This window comes from Serinus canaria, chromosome 2 (genome assembly GCF_022539315.1).
Source record: "Serinus canaria isolate serCan28SL12 chromosome 2, serCan2020, whole genome shotgun sequence".
Lineage (NCBI taxonomy): Eukaryota > Metazoa > Chordata > Aves > Passeriformes > Fringillidae > Serinus > Serinus canaria.
In genome coordinates, this window is record NC_066315.1 from 117550770 (window position 1) to 117569310 (window position 18541).

Here is an 18541-nt window from a genome sequence, read left to right on the forward strand (position 1 = left end):
AATACTGTCTCTGTGGAAAATTGGCAGCTGTAGATAAACTGTTCTACAGACATCTCTGAAAATGTTCTTTTTTCTGGACATTAACTAGATTTATATACTTCCTGGAACCAATGATAAGGTTGCTTTTAGTAAATCTCTGATAAAATTCCTGGATTTCACTGTAATACTGGATTCCCAGTAGATCATTGGGAGAAAAAAATGCAGTTACTAGAAATTTGAACTTTTGAAATTTGGAAGTTAGGATCCAGTGAAGTGTTTATCCCAATGGTAAATGGTAAATGGAGGTTCAGAATATTTCCTAGTAATAAGGTAACTATTTTGTTTTGGGGTTTTTTTTCCTCTCTCTTTTTCTTACTACTTCCTTTTATTTTTTTTTTTTTTTACTTCAGCCAAATAGATTGAAGCAGTTTGGCTTCACAGCAAGAGCTTTTGAAGAGAAGGTACCTCCTGAAAGGCCCAGGGTGGCTTTCCAAACTCCAATGCCAGCCCGTTCAGCCTCTCCGGCGAATGAAGACTCGCAGAGTGATAAAGACTTTCAGAGGGGTCTAGTCAGCAGTCTTGGGGAAATGGTAGCTCCCAGGTGCTTCACCATCATGTTCATTTTACATGTTAAAAAAGATTGTTGTTTAGCATGTTACTGCTGAGGTAGAGCTCAATAGTACCCTTGATCCTTCTCCATGGAACTGATGAAGGTAGAAATAATATTTTGATAATTAACAGAAAACTAGCTACTTTGCACTGGAATAAACTTTTAATGTCCGTTTCCTCATAGTTTATTTGAAAGCATCCCTGGAGGCTGGATTATCTCTGAAGGCAGCTCTCTCATTGTGGATATTTGTGTAGGACAAGGGTTGAGCTGTAGAAATTATGTCCATGTCTGTAATATTGAATCATGTTGTGAGAATGCTTGGGCCCATGCCCTGCAGAGTCCATGTTTTCAGAAGGTTGGTATGGCACCAGTTTGGCTCCCATTAATTAATCGGTCTCCCGGGGCTGACCTCAGCAATGTGCTGTAGGCAAGGACAGCTTCCACCAGGTGCTGTGATTGTGACTAAACTCTTCAGGGAGAGAGGGAGCTCCAGGCACTTGGCTGAAGCTGTGCTGTGCTATTCACCCTTCGACCAGATCTTGCTTTGTTTTCTTTACTGATGTAGCCAGGAAGGACCATTAACTGAGCCACTTAAAGGAGGCGTGCTTGTTTTGTGTTCTTTAGATCTCTGGAATAGTCTGGGCTCATGTACCACTCCCTCAGGGAAGGTTAATTCCCTGCTGAGACTTATTGCATCTTGTTCCTGCATGCCACTAATGAGAGGTCTTCAGCTGAACTAAATCTAGAATTTTTCCATAATGAATTCTCTTTCTATCCCCATCCCTGCTTCATGCTCTTTCCCTCCCCCTCCTTCTCTCCTCCCCCCACTTCTTCTGATGATATCTTTTCAGTTGTACAACAAACCAAGGAGTTGTGTCCCTTTTTTCTTTAAGGCTTGCACCGTTGCCACCGCCTCCAGCACCAGTTTTGACAGACAACTATAAAACACCTTATGATGATGCTTATTACTTTTATGGGGCTAGGAATCCTTTGGATCCTGCTCTTGCATACTGTAAGTTGATGATTTTAGGTGGCTTGGTTGTTGGAGTGATTCATGTGACTACTTTTAATCTAGTTAAGTGATGAACAATATAGAACTTGTAACAACAAATTAAACCCATTTTTAAGATGTGTGCTGAATGAAAAGGCTTTTTTTTCAATACTGTTTTTGAATGAAGTAATTTTCTCCAGCCACAAAAAGGGCTGTGACTTCCTGAAATCTTGTTCATCACTTGAACTAGCTCTAGTCTCAGATTTTTTGCTGTTACTCCTCCCAGATAATTTTCTTTATAATATTGATAATTAAAACATTATTTCCTAAAATCGCTTAAATAATAATTAATTACATGTGTAGGCATTGTTGCAATTTCAGATATAATTATAAATATTTTAAAGATATTTATTAATACATTAAATATATTAAAATAATGTATGAAGTGGTCTACTTTTATATTTTAAGAACTCCTTTTTTGTCTTTGCTTCATGGTGATTTCATGATTGAAACTATTGTGATTTGTGTAGGGAGGGACTGGATTGTGTTGTGCTTGTTTTTATATTTTTTCTTTTTTTTTATTTTTTAGAGAAAAAACAGAAATACTTTAAAATTTTTTTGTTCTATTTTCATAGAAAAGGCAAAGTAAAGGAGAAAAAACTTAGAAAAATAACTCTTTTGCTAGTTAATTTGAATGACAATTGGAAAGAATGAGGATGTATCACCATTAAGCGAGTAACCTAATTTTGTTATTTGAGATAGAATATGTTAATGAGGTAATTTGTAAAATCTAAAGGGATTTAGTTGAATTTAAGAAATAGATTTGTACCTTGGCATTGTATTTCTTGCTTTAGAGGGCATTAAGGGTTAGCTGAGTTTGTAATGGAAGCTGAGAGTTCTGTTTGTTCTAGACTCAGAGTTTGAGTGGTGAACTCTGTTCTTTTAGATAATGACAAATATTTATATCTGAGCATTCAACATTTAAAATATGGTTTGTTTTGTTTTTTGACTGTGCAGATGGTACAGGAATGATGGGAATGCAGCCCACACCTAGTCTGGATCCTCCTTTAGGCCAAGCTCCAGTAGAGCAGCCTGTGTAAGTATTATCTATATTTGTATTCTTTGTGTGTATTTATCTGTATTTTGTTTTGTGTTGGTAATATTTTGCTGGGAACAGATATGCCTTTGAAATTAAATGTGTTAAAGACAACTCTTCAAACTTCTAATTGAGGATTTCTGTCTAGACAGTAAAAGAATAACTCAGTGAACTGCTATTTTAATATGGATTTAAGAAAATGCTTGGGATTATGAACTGCCAGGCTATGGGAAACAACAGCTTTTAAATACTGCAGGAAGGGATTTTTAAAAAATTTTTTTACTCCTCTCTCGACTCTGTGATGTTTTCCTTTTATATGTGTGATTTTTCAATTTAGAAGTAACATTGGACAGAGGAATACAGGAGACAGACAAAGAAGCAAAGGAGTGTATTCTGAAGAAAAAACAAGGACTTCCAAAGAGGCAACATTATCTTATCAACAAGAATTACAACAGCAGGTACTGAGTGATAAAGCTTCTAACTCTTCATTATTTTATTTTTTGGCATATAATGGTTGTAAATATAGAACTCTTTCAGACAGTTTTATGTAGATTACAAATAAAAAGCTTTTTAGCTCTCCTTTCTTTCATCACTTCCTTCCTCTGACTGTACTTTAGCTCATTTTAACTCTTCAGGTGGACAGGAGCTCTTCAAGTTTTTTGTCAGAGGCAGAGAGAATGTTAAGAATCTTACAGCAAACAGATTAGTTCCAGGCATGTATCTTTATATAATTATTTTCATAAAATAAGAACCTGCATCTTAAAAAGAACGGCTTGTATTGCTCTGATATTCCATTATTGCTCTAATTATTAGGAACAGTCTTAATTTCTGTAATTTCTTCATGATCATTTGGATACTAATTCAAAGGTTTGCCTCATGTTTATTTCCAGTGTGTTTGTAGGTGGTGTCTCAATTCTTTTTAGCTTCTCTTTGGATACAAAAAATTGTCTAGTGTATCTCCTGTTCCAGTAGACACCTTAGTCCTATACTCACTTTAGTGGTCTTTTGCTGCTGCACCTTGTGGGAGTTTATAGTTATAAAATGTATTTGACCCTGATGTAACATGTTACTTCTGCAGAAATTTTCCTAGAACCCAGCTCAGGGGCACTTAAGGTTTTCTTTTTTTTTGATGTATTTCCTTGGTAGAGGTAAATAATATATATAAAAATACTGTAGTTCTAACTATGTTTGTGCATAAGGGATAAAGGAAAGGCTGCCAACCAAGGTCAAATAAAGAATGTAATAACCATTAAGGAATAGTGTCAGGTACTGTACATGTGCTTCTCTGAAGGCATTTTCTCACTGTAGTCCTAAGTATTAGCTTGCAGTATGAGAGACTGCACAATATGACATAAAGGTCTAATAAACATGGCATGATACAATCTTTCATAGTTGTTATGGTTGAAAGCAATCAGGATATCCTTCTTTTTGCTATACATAAACCTGACTGATGATTTTTGTAAACAGTTGAAGGGGCTGGATGGGTCTTTGTTGACTTGGTATATCTCTTATGGAATTGGGATTACTTGATAAAGGGAAATTATAGAATCATAGAGTGGCCTAGGTTGGAAGGGAGCTTAAAAATCATATAGTTCCACCCCCAGTGCCATGGACACCTTCCACTAGATCATGCTGTGTGACACCCCATCCAACCTGGCCTTGAACACTTCAGAGATCTGGCATCCATAACTTCTCTGGTCAACCTGTTCCAGTGCCTCACCACCCTCATACTGTTTTATCTAATTATATTTATCTAATGGAATGTTTTTCTAATGCACATGATAAATAAACTTAAAAATACATTAATATGTTTCAAATACATAAATCGTTAATGTTTTAAAAGCTTTGAGTAAAAGATTGACTTTTTAACAGCTATTCACTTTATAAATTGTATAAATTAGGAGACTTAATTACATAAATGATTTGAAGAAAAAGAAGAACGAAGCATATGAACATTGTTGTGTTACATACATAGATCATAGTGAACTACCACTGAAAACTATTTTATGAGTGATTATGGAATTGTGTAGGCATTTATTATTAGGAGTCATGTCCAGTCTAAGTTTTGGTTAAACAAAACCTACCAGATTGAGAGAAGCAAGTGCAATAATATTGTAGAATTTTGCCTTTTTAATTTTCAGCCAGTATAAACATCTGTATCAAAGATCCAAAGATATGGAACTTTTGATCTCGTGCAAATGTCACATGTGGACATTTCTGGAACTTGGAAGTTTAATGATGTGTAGGATGTTTTTCTGATCATGCACAACCGGACAAGCACAACAGAACGCTGTGCACTGTCTGCAGCGTAGACAGTGAACTGTTTGGATTTTCTTGCTCTAGATGAGGGAAATAGATAATGAGAGCATTCGGTTTGCTCTGTTAACTTTTCTTCAACTTCTCCTTAATGGGATATTATTGTGTAACTAACTTTGGTTGGATTGCTTTTAGATAAGGGAGAGAGAAGAGCGACGCAGACAAGAGCGAGAGGAGAAGGAGAAGTTAGAAGCAGAAATGAAGAATTACAATCCCTGGGGAAGAGGTGGTGGTGGTGCTCCTCTCAAAGATGCAGAAGGAAATCTGATAAGTATGTTTGTGAAAATTCTGGGTTGTCTTTTCAAGACTGATGTTTTCTTGCTCTCATAAGGGCTCTATTCAGCTATATTATTCCTTGTTTTATAACAGTGGTAGCCCTTGACAATAAAATTTGTTTCAAGGAGATGCACTCCAGGAATAATTGAGTTATCATTTTGATTTCTGTAGAATCATTCAAAGAGTACAATCCAAACAAAATGGGAAACACAGGATATGTCAACTTTAAGTGGAGACAAAATGCAGTTGTAAAGGGAGAAGGAGGAAAACAAGCTGTCAGGATCATCTGCAATACAAATATGCTAAAGTCTGTTGTGAAGATTTTTATTTAAGCATGTCCTAGGAAACAGGTTTTTAGTTTTTTCTCTCTTTTTAAAAATGATTTCTAGGCCTAGAAATCTCTATTTGTGATACGAAAAATGGAAATGTGTTTATATAAATATACAAAGCTAAGTGGAATATTTATACTTCCCAAAGTATCACTGCTGGTAAATGGTTATATAAAGAGCACTCAGCAGTAATGTTTTATAAGGCTTGTATTTTTCCAAGAGCTGTTTTATACAAGATGGGAGTAGGGAGCTGGAAGATAGCTATGATCCAGGTTGTTCATCTACCCTTTTAGTAAATCACTAAATATTTACTGGATAACAGTTTATATAGAAAAGTAATTTATTTTAGTTGTATGACACCTGAGCAACATATGTCAAAATTAATAGTATATTTTGAGAGTAGTGAGTAAAGTTTAAATGCTTTTTAAAGATTTTGTGGCCAAATTAAAAGTTTAGAAGCTTGTATTAAGGATCCAAGCTTGTGTTTATCCTCAGGGCAGATAGAGGTGTTCATACTGCCTGACTTCAGGCACTGTATTTATGTGTTTGGCTTCTTCCTCTAGGCTTCATCAGTGGTGTGACTGGAAATGTAGAAGTCTCATAGTGGCCTGAGCTCTGCACGTAACTGCTGAGAAGTTTATCTCTGTCTGTAAATGAAAAACCAAGAGAAAGAAACTTCTGACCCTGTTTTCCTGAATTAAATATGTAAAATACTTTTCCCACCATAGCTTGGCAGCATGATGGATAAGCTATGAGTCGAGTGTTGTGAAACAGGACATGCTTTCTGACACGTCTTTTTTATGTGGTGTGACTTGTCTTATTATCCTCTTTAAAATGTCTGTAAATAGCTTTTGAGACTCTGATATATGCAAAGGTTGCTTTACATGGAATTTAAAGTTCACGGAATCTGTGTGCTTAAATGACTACAGTAATTCATAATTATCAGAAACACTTTCAAAAGGTAATCTGAAAACTGAGCAGTGCTTTTTTGTTTTGAAATGAGCCTTCTAAGTGTAGTATGGTAACATTTCAAAATCAGCTGAAATTAACATCTTTGATCAGGCACCATGTACAATTTGATGTAAATGTCTCATAATGTTGCTTTGCTTACATGTTGAAATCTGCACCTGGATTATTACTGAAGACATGAAGACCAAAATATGCTTCAGTGTTTCAATTGCACTTATTTCCCTCAACAGTAATTAGAGAGATTCTGCACTTAAAATATCAAAACTAAACTCAAAAGTATTTTACAGCTTTAAGATGAGAGAAGAAAGGGTGGTTTCTAAATATCTGCTTGTCAACACAGACTTGACAGTCAATTTTGTCTTTGAGTTTTTTATCTTTCCAATTAATAGCATTTTGAGGCAGGGAAGAAGGGAGGTTTATTATGAAGAATCATTCCTGATAAAAGAAAAGTGACAAAATGAATCTTTTAATCTGTTACTTAATAGTACCTAATTATTAGAATCTTGCCCTTAGCCTCTGTATTCTTGTCTTTGCCTTAATTTTTTGTTCCCATGGCTGATATGCTCAGGAAAAGTGGAATCTGGTCAAAACCCCCTGTATTTTGGAGAATCTATAGTGAACATGCCTTTATGAGATTAAAAGACTATAAACAGTTATTTCCCCTTTCCTTTAGCGGACTTGAATGTCATGCACAAGCGAAATGAAGAGGCATATCATAATCCAGAGCCAAGACCAAATGAAGATAAAAGGGCTGTTGTTGACCTAAATTTGGCCTCTTCGAGACCTGAGAACTCAGAAGCATCTACAAATAAAACAGCAGGTTTTTAAGAATACTGTATTACTCCTCTAACTATCCATAAGTCTTAGTGATCAAAATTCCATAGTCTTTACCTCTTTCTGGTAGTCCTATGATAGTGTTAGTGCTCTCCACCTGTGAAGTCAGTATTATGCTTCTTTCCCAAATTTCTTCTTTACTGTCACTCTGTGCTCTTAAAATCTTACCTGTCTTGTCAGTAATGATAACTAAAGCTGTTTTAGCCCTGAAGAGTCAGGATCAGTATATTAGTTTTCCAGATTTGGTGTTTTCTAATCAAATCTTTGTACACGTCTGTGTTGTTTTTAAATGACACATTAAAATACACCTGTGTAGTAGGTGAGAGTGTGGAATAAAAGGAGATCTTCAGGTGCATGATGTTAGAGGTTAAGGTGAAATTGGTACAGTTACTAGGTTAACAACTTCTAAAAGTGACAGGTAAATTTGGTACATATGGAGCCCTGTGCACTGCCTCCAAATTCTAGGGACTTTGATTTATTTTCATATTTTGAAACTAATGCATTTTTATCTTCTTATGTTTTGTGAGACATCTAAATGAGACCACTGTGTTACTCCAGACCTGTCCCTAGTTTAGCATGGGCAAAGGCCAGGATTGGTGATGGTAATCTCAATCAGCTTAGATGCTACTTGATATCTTGTTTGAATTGTTGCACTTCTTAATAAAGAATCACATGGTATTACAATATACAGGTTGTATATTTAACCATTTAATAAGAAGTGAAGCAGGAAAGCTGTTGAAGTAATAATGTTAAACAGCCAAGAGCCTCTTGTTTACATCAATTATTTTGGAATTAGGAGGTGATGCAGATCAGTGATGGGAACTTTATAGTCTTGCACCTTGAATTTGATCACCCACGTAGTAGAGTGGCTTTGTGTAGGTTTTGGTGTGTTTGGTTACTTGGCTTTGTGCAGTTTTTTTTGGTACACTGCCCTGTTAAAAGAGGGACTTGCAGGATAGTAGCTGGTACACAGCAGGCATTTTCCTTGATACTTTTCATAGTAACCTGTCTTGCACCCATACATTCTAAGTGGTATATAAAATTTATTCTGCTTTTTTATATAGAAGTAACTCCATCATGAAAGAGCCACATGTAAATTTAGTTCTCTTTTGGAAGGATTCAGGCATTGCTTCCATGTAAGGAAAAATAATTTCAAAGTTATGTGAACACATGCTCCTAAGGCTAGTCTGTAGCAGTAAACATGTGCATTCCTATGGGAATACTTTAATGTTATATTTATGCTTTCATCTGACTTGGGTGTTACCATGTAGGGAAATGTAATGTTCATCTCAGCTCAGTGGAGCTACTGCTCTTGCACGTCTTTGAGGCACCATCCTTCAGAGCAGACATGATATGAGTGAAGAACATGCTGCATGAGCTGGAAAGTGAACACAACCCACTCGACTTTTCCTTTACTTCCTTTCTTTCTCCTCTGCTTCTTGTAGGGTATCTGTTCTGCAAAACCTGCTCTGTGTGGTATCTGAATTAATATCCTACCTAGAGCTTTGAGGAGAGTGTGGTTATGTTGTGGTCGTAACTCAGGGCTAAAGGAAACCTGACACTTCAAACTTTATAGTACAGAAGATACTTTATACTGGCAGAATTCAGATTTCTGACTGCTTAGAATTTTATTTGCCAGTCTAGGGTTTTTGTAGCATCCTTTGCTAGTTTGTGTAAATACTTGTTCTGTTAGGATGCTCTGTTTTTAGAGAGTGAATAAACCTGAGGAACATAACTGTATGTTCTAAGTCAAAGGAATTGCAAGCAGTAAAGCTACGAGGTGTAAAGTATTTGCTATTCTAATTCATTTGCAGGTAATGTTCTTAGATACTAAGCTGCAGATTGAACAATGGAATAGGTGATTTTAGTAGGTGTTATTTTGTAGAAATGCAGCTCACTTGGATGGTATTAAATGGTTAAAACCTGGCAGTTATTGCAGACAGAAAATACAAGAACTCTCAAGCCCAGCTATAGCCTTGAGTTACGACTACCACAAGCTTCCTTTTGAAACAAGTGTCTCGGATTCCCCCTTCTTCACTCTGGCTTCCTGTCTTAAGTTTGCATTTTTATCTGTAACCTCTCCCCTCCCTTAGGTATTACATTTGCACAGGCCTCTCCTTTTGCTCGAGGTAATGTGTTTGGTGAACCTCCATCTCCAGAGCAGCTTAAGCGACAGGAATCCTACAAGAACTTCCTGCGTCTACAGGTGAATGCTCATGCCAGATATCATCCACTGAAATAAATTGTAAAAAGAGGATTTGCACTTAGAGTAAATCATCACTTCTCACCAAAGACCTTACCTGTGCTATCACAGCCAATTCTGCACACAAGAGGTGTACTAAAAGCTGCATACTATAGAGTTTCTTTGATTTTGGATTACATAGTATCATCACTTAGACAAGCATTTCTTAATAGTTGGCTTCTTTAATCTAGGCTCAATCTTTTTTTTTTTTAATTCAGCTCTCTGAATATGGTATTGAGTTCTGAAACTGTGTATAGAGTACAGGTTTGCATACATAAATGACTACAGAAACCAAGATATTTGCCCTTGGAGGTCTATGTGACAAAAATTCATGTTCATCAAAATGGAATGGTGATCAGTCATAGTGTAGTTATTTATTGATGGGTATATAAAACCTGGTTGTTCCCCAACCAGCTTATGGCTTCTGTCCATAATATTGCACAGTTAATCTTATACTGCATGAATTAAATATCAGTGTAATTTAAAACCATTATCAGAGAAATAATAGTTAATTTAGGAGACTACTAAAGTCATACAGTATTTGATAAGGATCTCTTGAAAAGAAAAGATGAAGGTTTTTTTTTCCATGAAAGGGCTGCCAAATAGACTAAAGAATGGGCAGATTTTTTGCTTCAGTAAGTCAGCGCTTTGTCTAATAATACTGCAATTGTGGACTGGAAAAGATAATTACCATATTTTTTTGGTTTCCCATCTTCCATTATGTAACCAGTGAATAAAAGTGTTACTCCAGCACATCTTGAAAAGAGCAAGTGTTAGGAAATACTCTGGTTTTATTAGTATTGTTTATAAGTAGTTTTTCTGTAGAGGGGTGACTCTGATGCCCGAAAAGAAATAGTAAAATAGAATCTCATTTTGTGGGAATTCTGAAGCTGAAATATAGGACAGACTCTAGGATGCTTTCAGTTGCACCATATAGCTTTTGATTTTGCAAGTAGGTACTGCAAAAATCATGGTGGTAAATGTTGTTAATCAGATTGTTACTGCCTATTGACAGTTGAATACTTCTTTGTTTTATTTTTAAGATTGAAGAAAAGAGACGTAGGGAAGAAGCAGAGCGAGAGAAACTTAGAATAGAAGAAGAAAAAGAGGAAAAACGACTCGCGGAGCAGAGGATGAGAATTCAAAAAGCATATGAAGAGGAACTAGAGGAGAAAAGGAGGAAAGATGAGGAGGTGTAGTATTTTGATGCTTTGACTTCTTTCCATCCTAAACTAACCCTTTGTAATATTTGTTGTGTGGAAGATAAACCAAGAAGTGTCCTGTGGTCTTTGCTTTTAAATGGGTCTGCATTAGGCAGAGGAGAGGTGCAAGACTGTCAGCATTAACTAGCTCATCCTTCTCATTCTTCATGCTATACTACAAACTTGAAGTACTGTTAATTCTTTCAGGAAAAAACCTGTAGTTTTATAAATGACAGTGGTGCCCTGCTTTCTAAAAGAAATTGGTTGTGAGGCCAATAAAAAGCTTTATCAAATTGGTGAATTAAAAAAATATCATCCCAGTTTTTGTCTTAAATCTAGTTCTCATATAATTATTTGAAAAATGTACCCATGCAGGAATATTTTATAAAGACTTTTTTTGAACTGGCAAGGAGATATCTTTGAGATAAGAATGCTGTTTGTTTTGGATGAATGCCAAGCAGATCTAGTAAATACTTTTCATGGAGGTAAATTCAAACCTAAATCAATAGCCATGGGTTTAATTCATACCCCAAATTTTTATTTCTTGGGTTTTCATTTTTTAAATAAATTTACATTATTTAGAATATAATAAATAATTGTAGGAAGAGGGCACAAGGCCATTAGAGAAGGAAGAGTCTTTTAGTGCCCTGTGGGCTTATGGATTAGGATGTAGCATTTGAAAATTTCTAAGACAGAACATTTATCTTCTGTTCTAAATTCTCCTTCCCTAGTATGAGCAGATTAGTTGGATGAGCCTTGTCTTCTCTGCTCGAGCTGTTCTAGCAGAGAGTAGGGAGCTACCTGGTGTCATTGCTATTCACAGTCACACGACTAAAACTGAAACCAGATGATCATTTCTCTGAGGTCTTGTGATAGTGTGGTGCATGTCTGCAGTATGTTTTAATTGAATCCTCATTTTTGGAAATGACTCCTACAGTTTAGCCTTAGCTGATGGCAGATCTGGGGTCACAAACTGGTGTTTATAGGAGTTATTAGGAATTCTGTTTAATGATAGCAAAGCCAGGGCTGCTGCTGTTTGAGATTTGCATGAGATATATTTTAATTTGGATATTTGAAGTCAGACTAATGAAATATGCTTTTTTATTTCTTACTAATCACTTTGATGTGTAATTTTAACTTCTCAAAGAGAAAGAAAACAAATTAGTAATTGTCTTTTTTAATGTATTAATTATGTTACAGCGAAGATTGAAAAATAAAGAAGTAATTCAATTAGATGAAGTAAGGAGAAAAGAGGCAGAAAAACAACAAAAAGAAAAAGAAGAAAAGCAAGAGGAACAACTTAGACAATATTTTGAGAAAGAAAAGGTGGAAGAGGAAAAGAAGATGGTATGTTTAAGTGACTTTCTAAGAAAACTTTTAAAAATAACTGGATTTTAAGGAAATCACATGATTTCTTAGACCTCTACCTTCAGTGTTGTTCCTCTCAGTTTATCAAACTGCAGTATACTTATATACAGAGAACAGCTGATGGAAAAATCAGTCATATTACAGTAGAAACTTACCTTGTTGATTAAATTTGCATTAAAAAATAGTAAAAGTAAGATTAATAATCTGCACTCAATAGTTGATTTTTATATCTGCTGTGAAATACTGTGACCTGAATTTGCTGAGGTATAAATATGAATAAAATTGTTTATTGGAGGGCTGGTAGGACTGTTCATCTTAAACAATGGTGTTTTTGGTAATTTAATTATTTTCCTTTGGTCTGGATGATGTAAGAAATCCATCACATAGAATTATGATGGACAAAATCTAAGTAAATTATAAAACTCTCTTATAAAATTTGTACTAAATTTCTGTAATTTCTCTGAAATAGACAGATATAAAGGAAGTGTCTAGAGGAAAAATTATATATAACTGAAATATAAATTAAGAAAAAAACCCACCATCCAGCATAGAAAAAAAGTATTAAAATTTCAACAGGTAGAAAACAGAAATCACATGAAATAATTTTTGCAGTCATTTTATGCACTTAGGAACATTTCTTTCTTCAAAGGAAAAACACTAACAAAACTTTGCCTGTCCAAAATACCACTGTATTCAGAAGCTGTAGGGCTTTCAATCTTGGTTTCCTCCCTGCAGTTGTCACGGCAATCTTCACCCGTCATTCCCGCTCTGCAGAACAAATCAGCAAGAAAAGAGGAGAGGATTCCCTCTGCTGAGAGCCGTCTGTCTTACTATGCACAAGTATGTTATAGCACAAGATTGTTAGAGCAAACTTCTACTGCTTCATTTAAAACAGTTCTGGGGATGAAATCATGCCAGGCTTTTCAAGTTTGCCAGTTATTACTGGAATGCCATGGATAACGAGACAGACTTTACATTAATCAGTCTTGGAGCTCTGAAATTTAAGGTTAAATGTTATTTCAAGTATTGAAGAATTTTTTTTGGAGGCGTGTTACTTTAGGGTTTTTTCTGCATGTGCATTTTCTTAGGAATGAGGACCTTATTTTGGAGAGGACATACACTGTCCAGACCCTTACCAGGGGTCTGATGATCTCAAGATTTAGAATAAGAAAGTTTACATATAATCTAGCAGCTCATCATTTTCACTTACAGAAGAACTTTGCTTAGGCATGAAGTTTAATGTTGATTTGTAGCTAGTGACACCCTTGTGTAATCTTTATGTTTTTCAAAGTACAAGAATATTATTACTCCTAATATGCTTTACTTTCTTCTCTGCATTAGAAATGACTTACAGTAGGGGTACTGAGACCTCTCATTTCTTTACTTGATAGTCTTCTCTGGGGCTTTTTTGGCTTTTAAAATAAACTTCTCCTAGAAGAGAGTGGATTAAATAATTGCTTATGATATTTGAATCTAAGACCATACTTCTGTCTTTTTATAGAGAAAGTGCTTGTTTATTTTTTACCTACTCTTTGTCTGAACTGAGCTAAATACTTAATAGTGCAGTCTCAGAGAATATTTTATGTCACACTTTAAACCATTGCTATCCCTAAATTTCCTAAATGTGAAGAATGCTGTGGAGGTAGGTCAGTTTATTTCTTTAGCAGTACTTGGAACAGATTTGTTTAGAACTCTGTATAGTGCATTATAAGTATTGTCATAGTAATTTGGATTGTACATTGAAAGATCAGATTTAAAAAAACATTAGGCTTTCACAACCTGTAAATTAACTTTTCTGACTTTCAACTGTTAATGTAAATTAGCTGTAAAATAAGGAAATAAAATGTACTGCAATTTCTTCCTTTTACAAATTACATTTCATATTGGTGATGGTCACTAGGATCCTCCACAGCCCAGAGCTCCTTCTCCACCTGTCCCTGCTAGAAGAAATCAGCTGCGTTCATTAGGTGGGTGTTTGTCTTCAGTGCAAGCTCACTTTCTATTACAGTACAACCCTTCTCTGTTTCAGTTCCTTTTCTTGCCTGCAAAAGAAGAGTCCTTTGAAGTTGGCATTTCTATCTAAGTGTTTTCTCTCTCTTAGTACTATTAATGTATTAGTATGGTATGTCTGAATTTTTAAGACCAAATAAAATGGCATTCATTATGTGTCATTGTAAGGAAATATGTTTTTGTAAAAACTCTGGTAATGGAATAGTCTGCATGGGAAGTGCTGGATCTCTTGGAACAGTGTGGTACCACTGTGCCCAGAATATGGCAAAATGGCAAAGTTTTGGATTGGCTGAGTAAGAGATTAGATCAACAGAGTGTAGAGCATTGCAGCTCTAATTCTTAAATTCTGCCTACCTTTGTTAGTCTGCCTAATCCTCTCCTGATTCCTCTTAGCTTTCACTGGTTGTTCTAAAATTTAAGTGTGGTGGAAGGATCTCCTTTGTTTTTTTTATATTAGTTTTCCTGGCAATATGTGGGTGGAAAGCAGTAATCTTTCTGCTGATACTTTTTTTACAAGTATATAAGAAATATACTTGTATATGTAAATGTAGCAGTGAGTGCAATGAAATAAAATGTAAGTGATGTCCTACAAATGCTGCTAGCCTGCAGCAGAAAGTACCTGAGGCCATTCCAGTGGATTTTCCACTAAATGGAAGGCAGAGCGGTTCTTAATTCAGCCTTTGGAAATTGATTGACTCACACCTTCTGTCAAGAGAGAAATAAAGACATATAAACTGAGTCTCGTTTCTGAGGATTTAAACTAGTAAGATTTGCCTGCTAAGTTCTGGACACTAAAGTCTAAAAGTCAGTCAAATTTCCAACTATGTTATTTGGAAAATGAAGAATTTCTGAAACTGGTTTAACTTGTGAAGGAATGCTGTCCTGACCACAAAAAACATCATAGACCCAAAGCAGGTCTGAAAAGTCAACATAAGCATGTAATAAAAATTGAAGTTAGGACTCTTGACCACTTAAGAGAATCTGCACTAGACCGACAGATATCATCTTTTGAGTCAGGGAAAAAAATGATACTGAGTGCTTGCAGATACCACTGCAGTTCCTGTTATCTGAGGACTATGTAGGTTTGCATATTTCAAATTAAGCCTTTTTGCTGGCTACACCCACTTGTATTCCATAGCTTTTCCTTTTTTAAATACAGCAAAACATTTCCAGTGACAGGGGTTCTCATCCTTGTCCTGTCTTAAAATATAAATTCTGATCTTTCTAGTATATTAAATATTGTGATTCTTGTGTTTGTACAATCCTTTTTTTAATTCACATTTCCTCATATCTGTTTTTTTCCCTTTATTTTTTACTTATGTTTATAAGTAGACAGCAAAGTTGCTCTGACATGGTTTGTTTTTAAGTTATTTGTGCTAAATTCCAGAGGAAAGGAAGAATGTGATCAATGAATTATCAGAGATGAGGAAACAGCTTCGTAGTGAAGAGAGGCGACTGCAGGAGCAGTTGCTAAATGTGGCCAGTCATGATAATGTACCAATTACACGGTAAGAATTTAATCTTCTGTTTCCAAAGCTAGATTGTTCACAGGCACTTACTGTGTAGTTGACCAATATACATGAGTAGAATGAAAATACCAAGGTAGAACTTGTATATAATTTCTTTTCTTTTTTTTTAAATGTGTTTGGGTTTTTTCCAAGACTCATGCTAAAATTTATTGTAAGAATGGCTGTGTTGGTGAGATAGGAAGTTGCAATGCTCTGTCTTGAAGAATGGTCTAAAACAGATGTCTAAGGCAGAATTCTATCTCATAACCTTTTTTTTCTAGGGCATAATTTGTGCCTGTAAACTGCAGTACTATAGCTGCTGAATATGCTCATGAATACTGTACTGTTATGGAAGTACTTTTTTTCTTACTGAAAAGTCATATTTTCTTTATTTAATAAATTTGATTTGCTTCCAAAATGCATTAGCTAATCATACCAATTAGCTGGAAAAGACACATCTAATTACCAGCCTTAGTTCCACTCTGTAAAGTATGAGGGTTTTTTTTATTTTAAGTAGGTTATCTCTTTTTTATAACACAGTATGCAGTGTCATTACTTTCAAATATATTTTCCTGTTTTGATAGCTTTATTTAAAGACAAAAGTTCTGAACATTATCAATATTATATTTCCATCCAACTCATTAATAGTGTGGTGTTAAATTGCTTTCTGCTTGTTCTACAAACCTGTGCAGCAGGAGGAGAGAGAAGAATCCAAGGGACATATTTGAGATGGCCAGGCTTCGTCTGGAGGCTCCAGTTCGGCGAGCTTCCTTGAAGGAGGCACAAGATCCTGTCAATATACAGAATATCTGGGAGTTTAATGAACTTAAATACAAAGGCAGGTAGATCTTCTTGTTACTGATGAAGAAGGGTAGGGAAACATCTTCCTTCTCCACTTTCCACTGCATGCAGGATTTAAAGACAAAAATAAAAATCAGGCTCTTCATGAGCTACTGCCCATTCAATGCCCTTCATGGGCAGTATTTTGTTTGTGTGTATCTCTCTGGGGGGCTGTTCCTGCCATTCTGTGGAATTCTTGGCCTCACAACACTGTGTCATCACTCAGAGCACTGACCTGCCTTCTTGTCCCTGCTGCTCAAACTTCTTGTGCATTTGATATCATGCTGTTACTGAAGATAGACTGAGTTTGACTTTTTTACCAAACAACAAATTATGTTTCTGTGTAACTTTCTGTTTATTCTTTACCAGAAAAGATGTATTTTCAATATAGCAGAGTTGTAAAATCATTGCTAAGTTGCTTATCCTCGTAGCTGTTGACACTATTATTTTTAATGGTTTTTTCAATGACTTAGATATGTCTTTAAAAACGCTTTTCAGAAATGTTAATTTAGGGAATAAATGTATATTTCATCTCTTTGCTCTAGATCCTGAAACACGTATGGTCTTGAGGCAGATGTATCCTGATCCTCCAAAAGATGACCAGACTCTAGAGATTCAACAGCAGGCACTGTTGAGGGAGCAGCAGAGGAAACTTGACAAAATGAGAATGAGGAGAGAAACAGAAGGTAAGGAATGAATGCTCTGAGATAAACAAAAATCTTTGAAATGATGTGGTTTGTATTTGATAAGAATTAAAACCCACTAAGCACTAGTTTTACATCTTTCAAGTGCACTTTCAGCCCTGCAGTATGAAACACCAAAACACCAGAACACTGAAAGTCTCTTGTAATCTAAACATAAAAAGACAGAGTGTTTGGGGGAGCTTTTGTGGTGTTGTACTTAGTTTTGGGGTTTTTCAATTACTTGTGACTGTTTCTCTTTGGTTCCCTGAAAGTAATTTAACGGGTGCCTCATACTTCAAAAATTCTAAAGGAAAAGTGGTTTTGTTACTCTTTCTTGGAGAAAACTACAGAATAGTGAAACTCTTTTGCTGAACTGTGAAAAAAGTGTTAGCAGATAAGTTCCATGAAGCAATTCTTGAGTTCTGATGGAGGAAGTAGGAAGACTTGGAACTGTGAATGGATTAAAATACAGCCAGTGCACTGTCACCTTGGTCTCCTTTTAATGGATGATGTTTATTTTTTATTTCCATTATCTTGGGTTGATTTATTTTAAAGTTTCAGAAACTTGTATCCATAAAAAGCCTTTGCTTTAGAAACCACATGTGAGATACTGTAACTACTTGGAGGTTCTGGAAGGAAAATGTTGCTTGTATCACTAAATAGAGATGATCCTAAGATAGTAAACAATAGCAGCCTAACATGGAAAATATTTTGGCTGCATATTGCAGAAGCAGTGAAAAGTAGATGCATTATCCCTTTTTTTGCATACTACAGTGAATTCCAAATGTAAGGTTCATTCAGGTATCTTTTACAAACAGTCATGAAGGAGCAGTATTTCCAGTTGTTTTAGAAGTTGTTTTAAAATTATAATGAGAGTTGCTTAAATCTATACAAATGAACTCAGTTTTGAGTGCAAGATGCAGATTTCTTGGAAAAGTGTTTACCTCTGTAATTCAGACTGGCCTAACTAAATTTTTGAAGAGAAAGCAACTTTATTTCTGTGGTGGCTTAGCCTTTGCTAGCAGCCAGACTCCCTCATGGCTGCTCTCTTGCTTATGTCTCCTCACTCCTGCCCTTTGGGGAAACAGGAAGATTTAAGCTTTTTGGCCAAGGTGCACATGGGAAGATTTGTTAGCAGCTGCTGTTGTGGGCAAAACAGACCTGACTTGGGGAAAATTAACCTAATTACTATAAGCCTAAATATTTGATTACTGACTTGGAGTAGCAGAAAATAAAAAGCATGAAGCCTGCACCTTTTCTGCCCTTTTCCTATGCCCAGTTTCACTCC

The 18541-nt window shown here is 35.6% G+C and overlaps 1 protein-coding gene across 10 annotated transcripts in view; it reads left to right on the plus strand.

Annotated features, from left to right (window-relative positions):
- The window catches only part of CSPP1 (centrosome and spindle pole associated protein 1), a 62161-nt gene that overhangs the window by 30949 nt on the left and 12671 nt on the right, over nucleotides 1-18541 (plus strand). For 9 of the 10 annotated variants that reach the window (XM_030233353.2, XM_030233367.2, XM_030233348.2 and 6 more), the window contains 14 exons: nucleotides 390-580; nucleotides 1483-1601; nucleotides 2598-2676; nucleotides 3014-3134; nucleotides 5128-5263; nucleotides 7240-7386; nucleotides 9494-9606; nucleotides 10686-10835; nucleotides 12045-12191; nucleotides 12948-13052; nucleotides 14113-14179; nucleotides 15610-15730; nucleotides 16423-16568; nucleotides 17116-17256. In XM_030233353.2, coding sequence (XP_030089213.2) covers nucleotides 390-580; nucleotides 1483-1601; nucleotides 2598-2676; nucleotides 3014-3134; nucleotides 5128-5263; nucleotides 7240-7386; nucleotides 9494-9606; nucleotides 10686-10835; nucleotides 12045-12191; nucleotides 12948-13052; nucleotides 14113-14179; nucleotides 15610-15730; nucleotides 16423-16568; nucleotides 17116-17256 — 1783 coding nt within the window. The remainder of the gene's footprint in view (nucleotides 1-389; nucleotides 581-1482; nucleotides 1602-2597; nucleotides 2677-3013; nucleotides 3135-5127; nucleotides 5264-7239; nucleotides 7387-9493; nucleotides 9607-10685; nucleotides 10836-12044; nucleotides 12192-12947; nucleotides 13053-14112; nucleotides 14180-15609; nucleotides 15731-16422; nucleotides 16569-17115; nucleotides 17257-18541) is intronic. The other variant, XM_030233358.2, reaches the window with a different exon arrangement.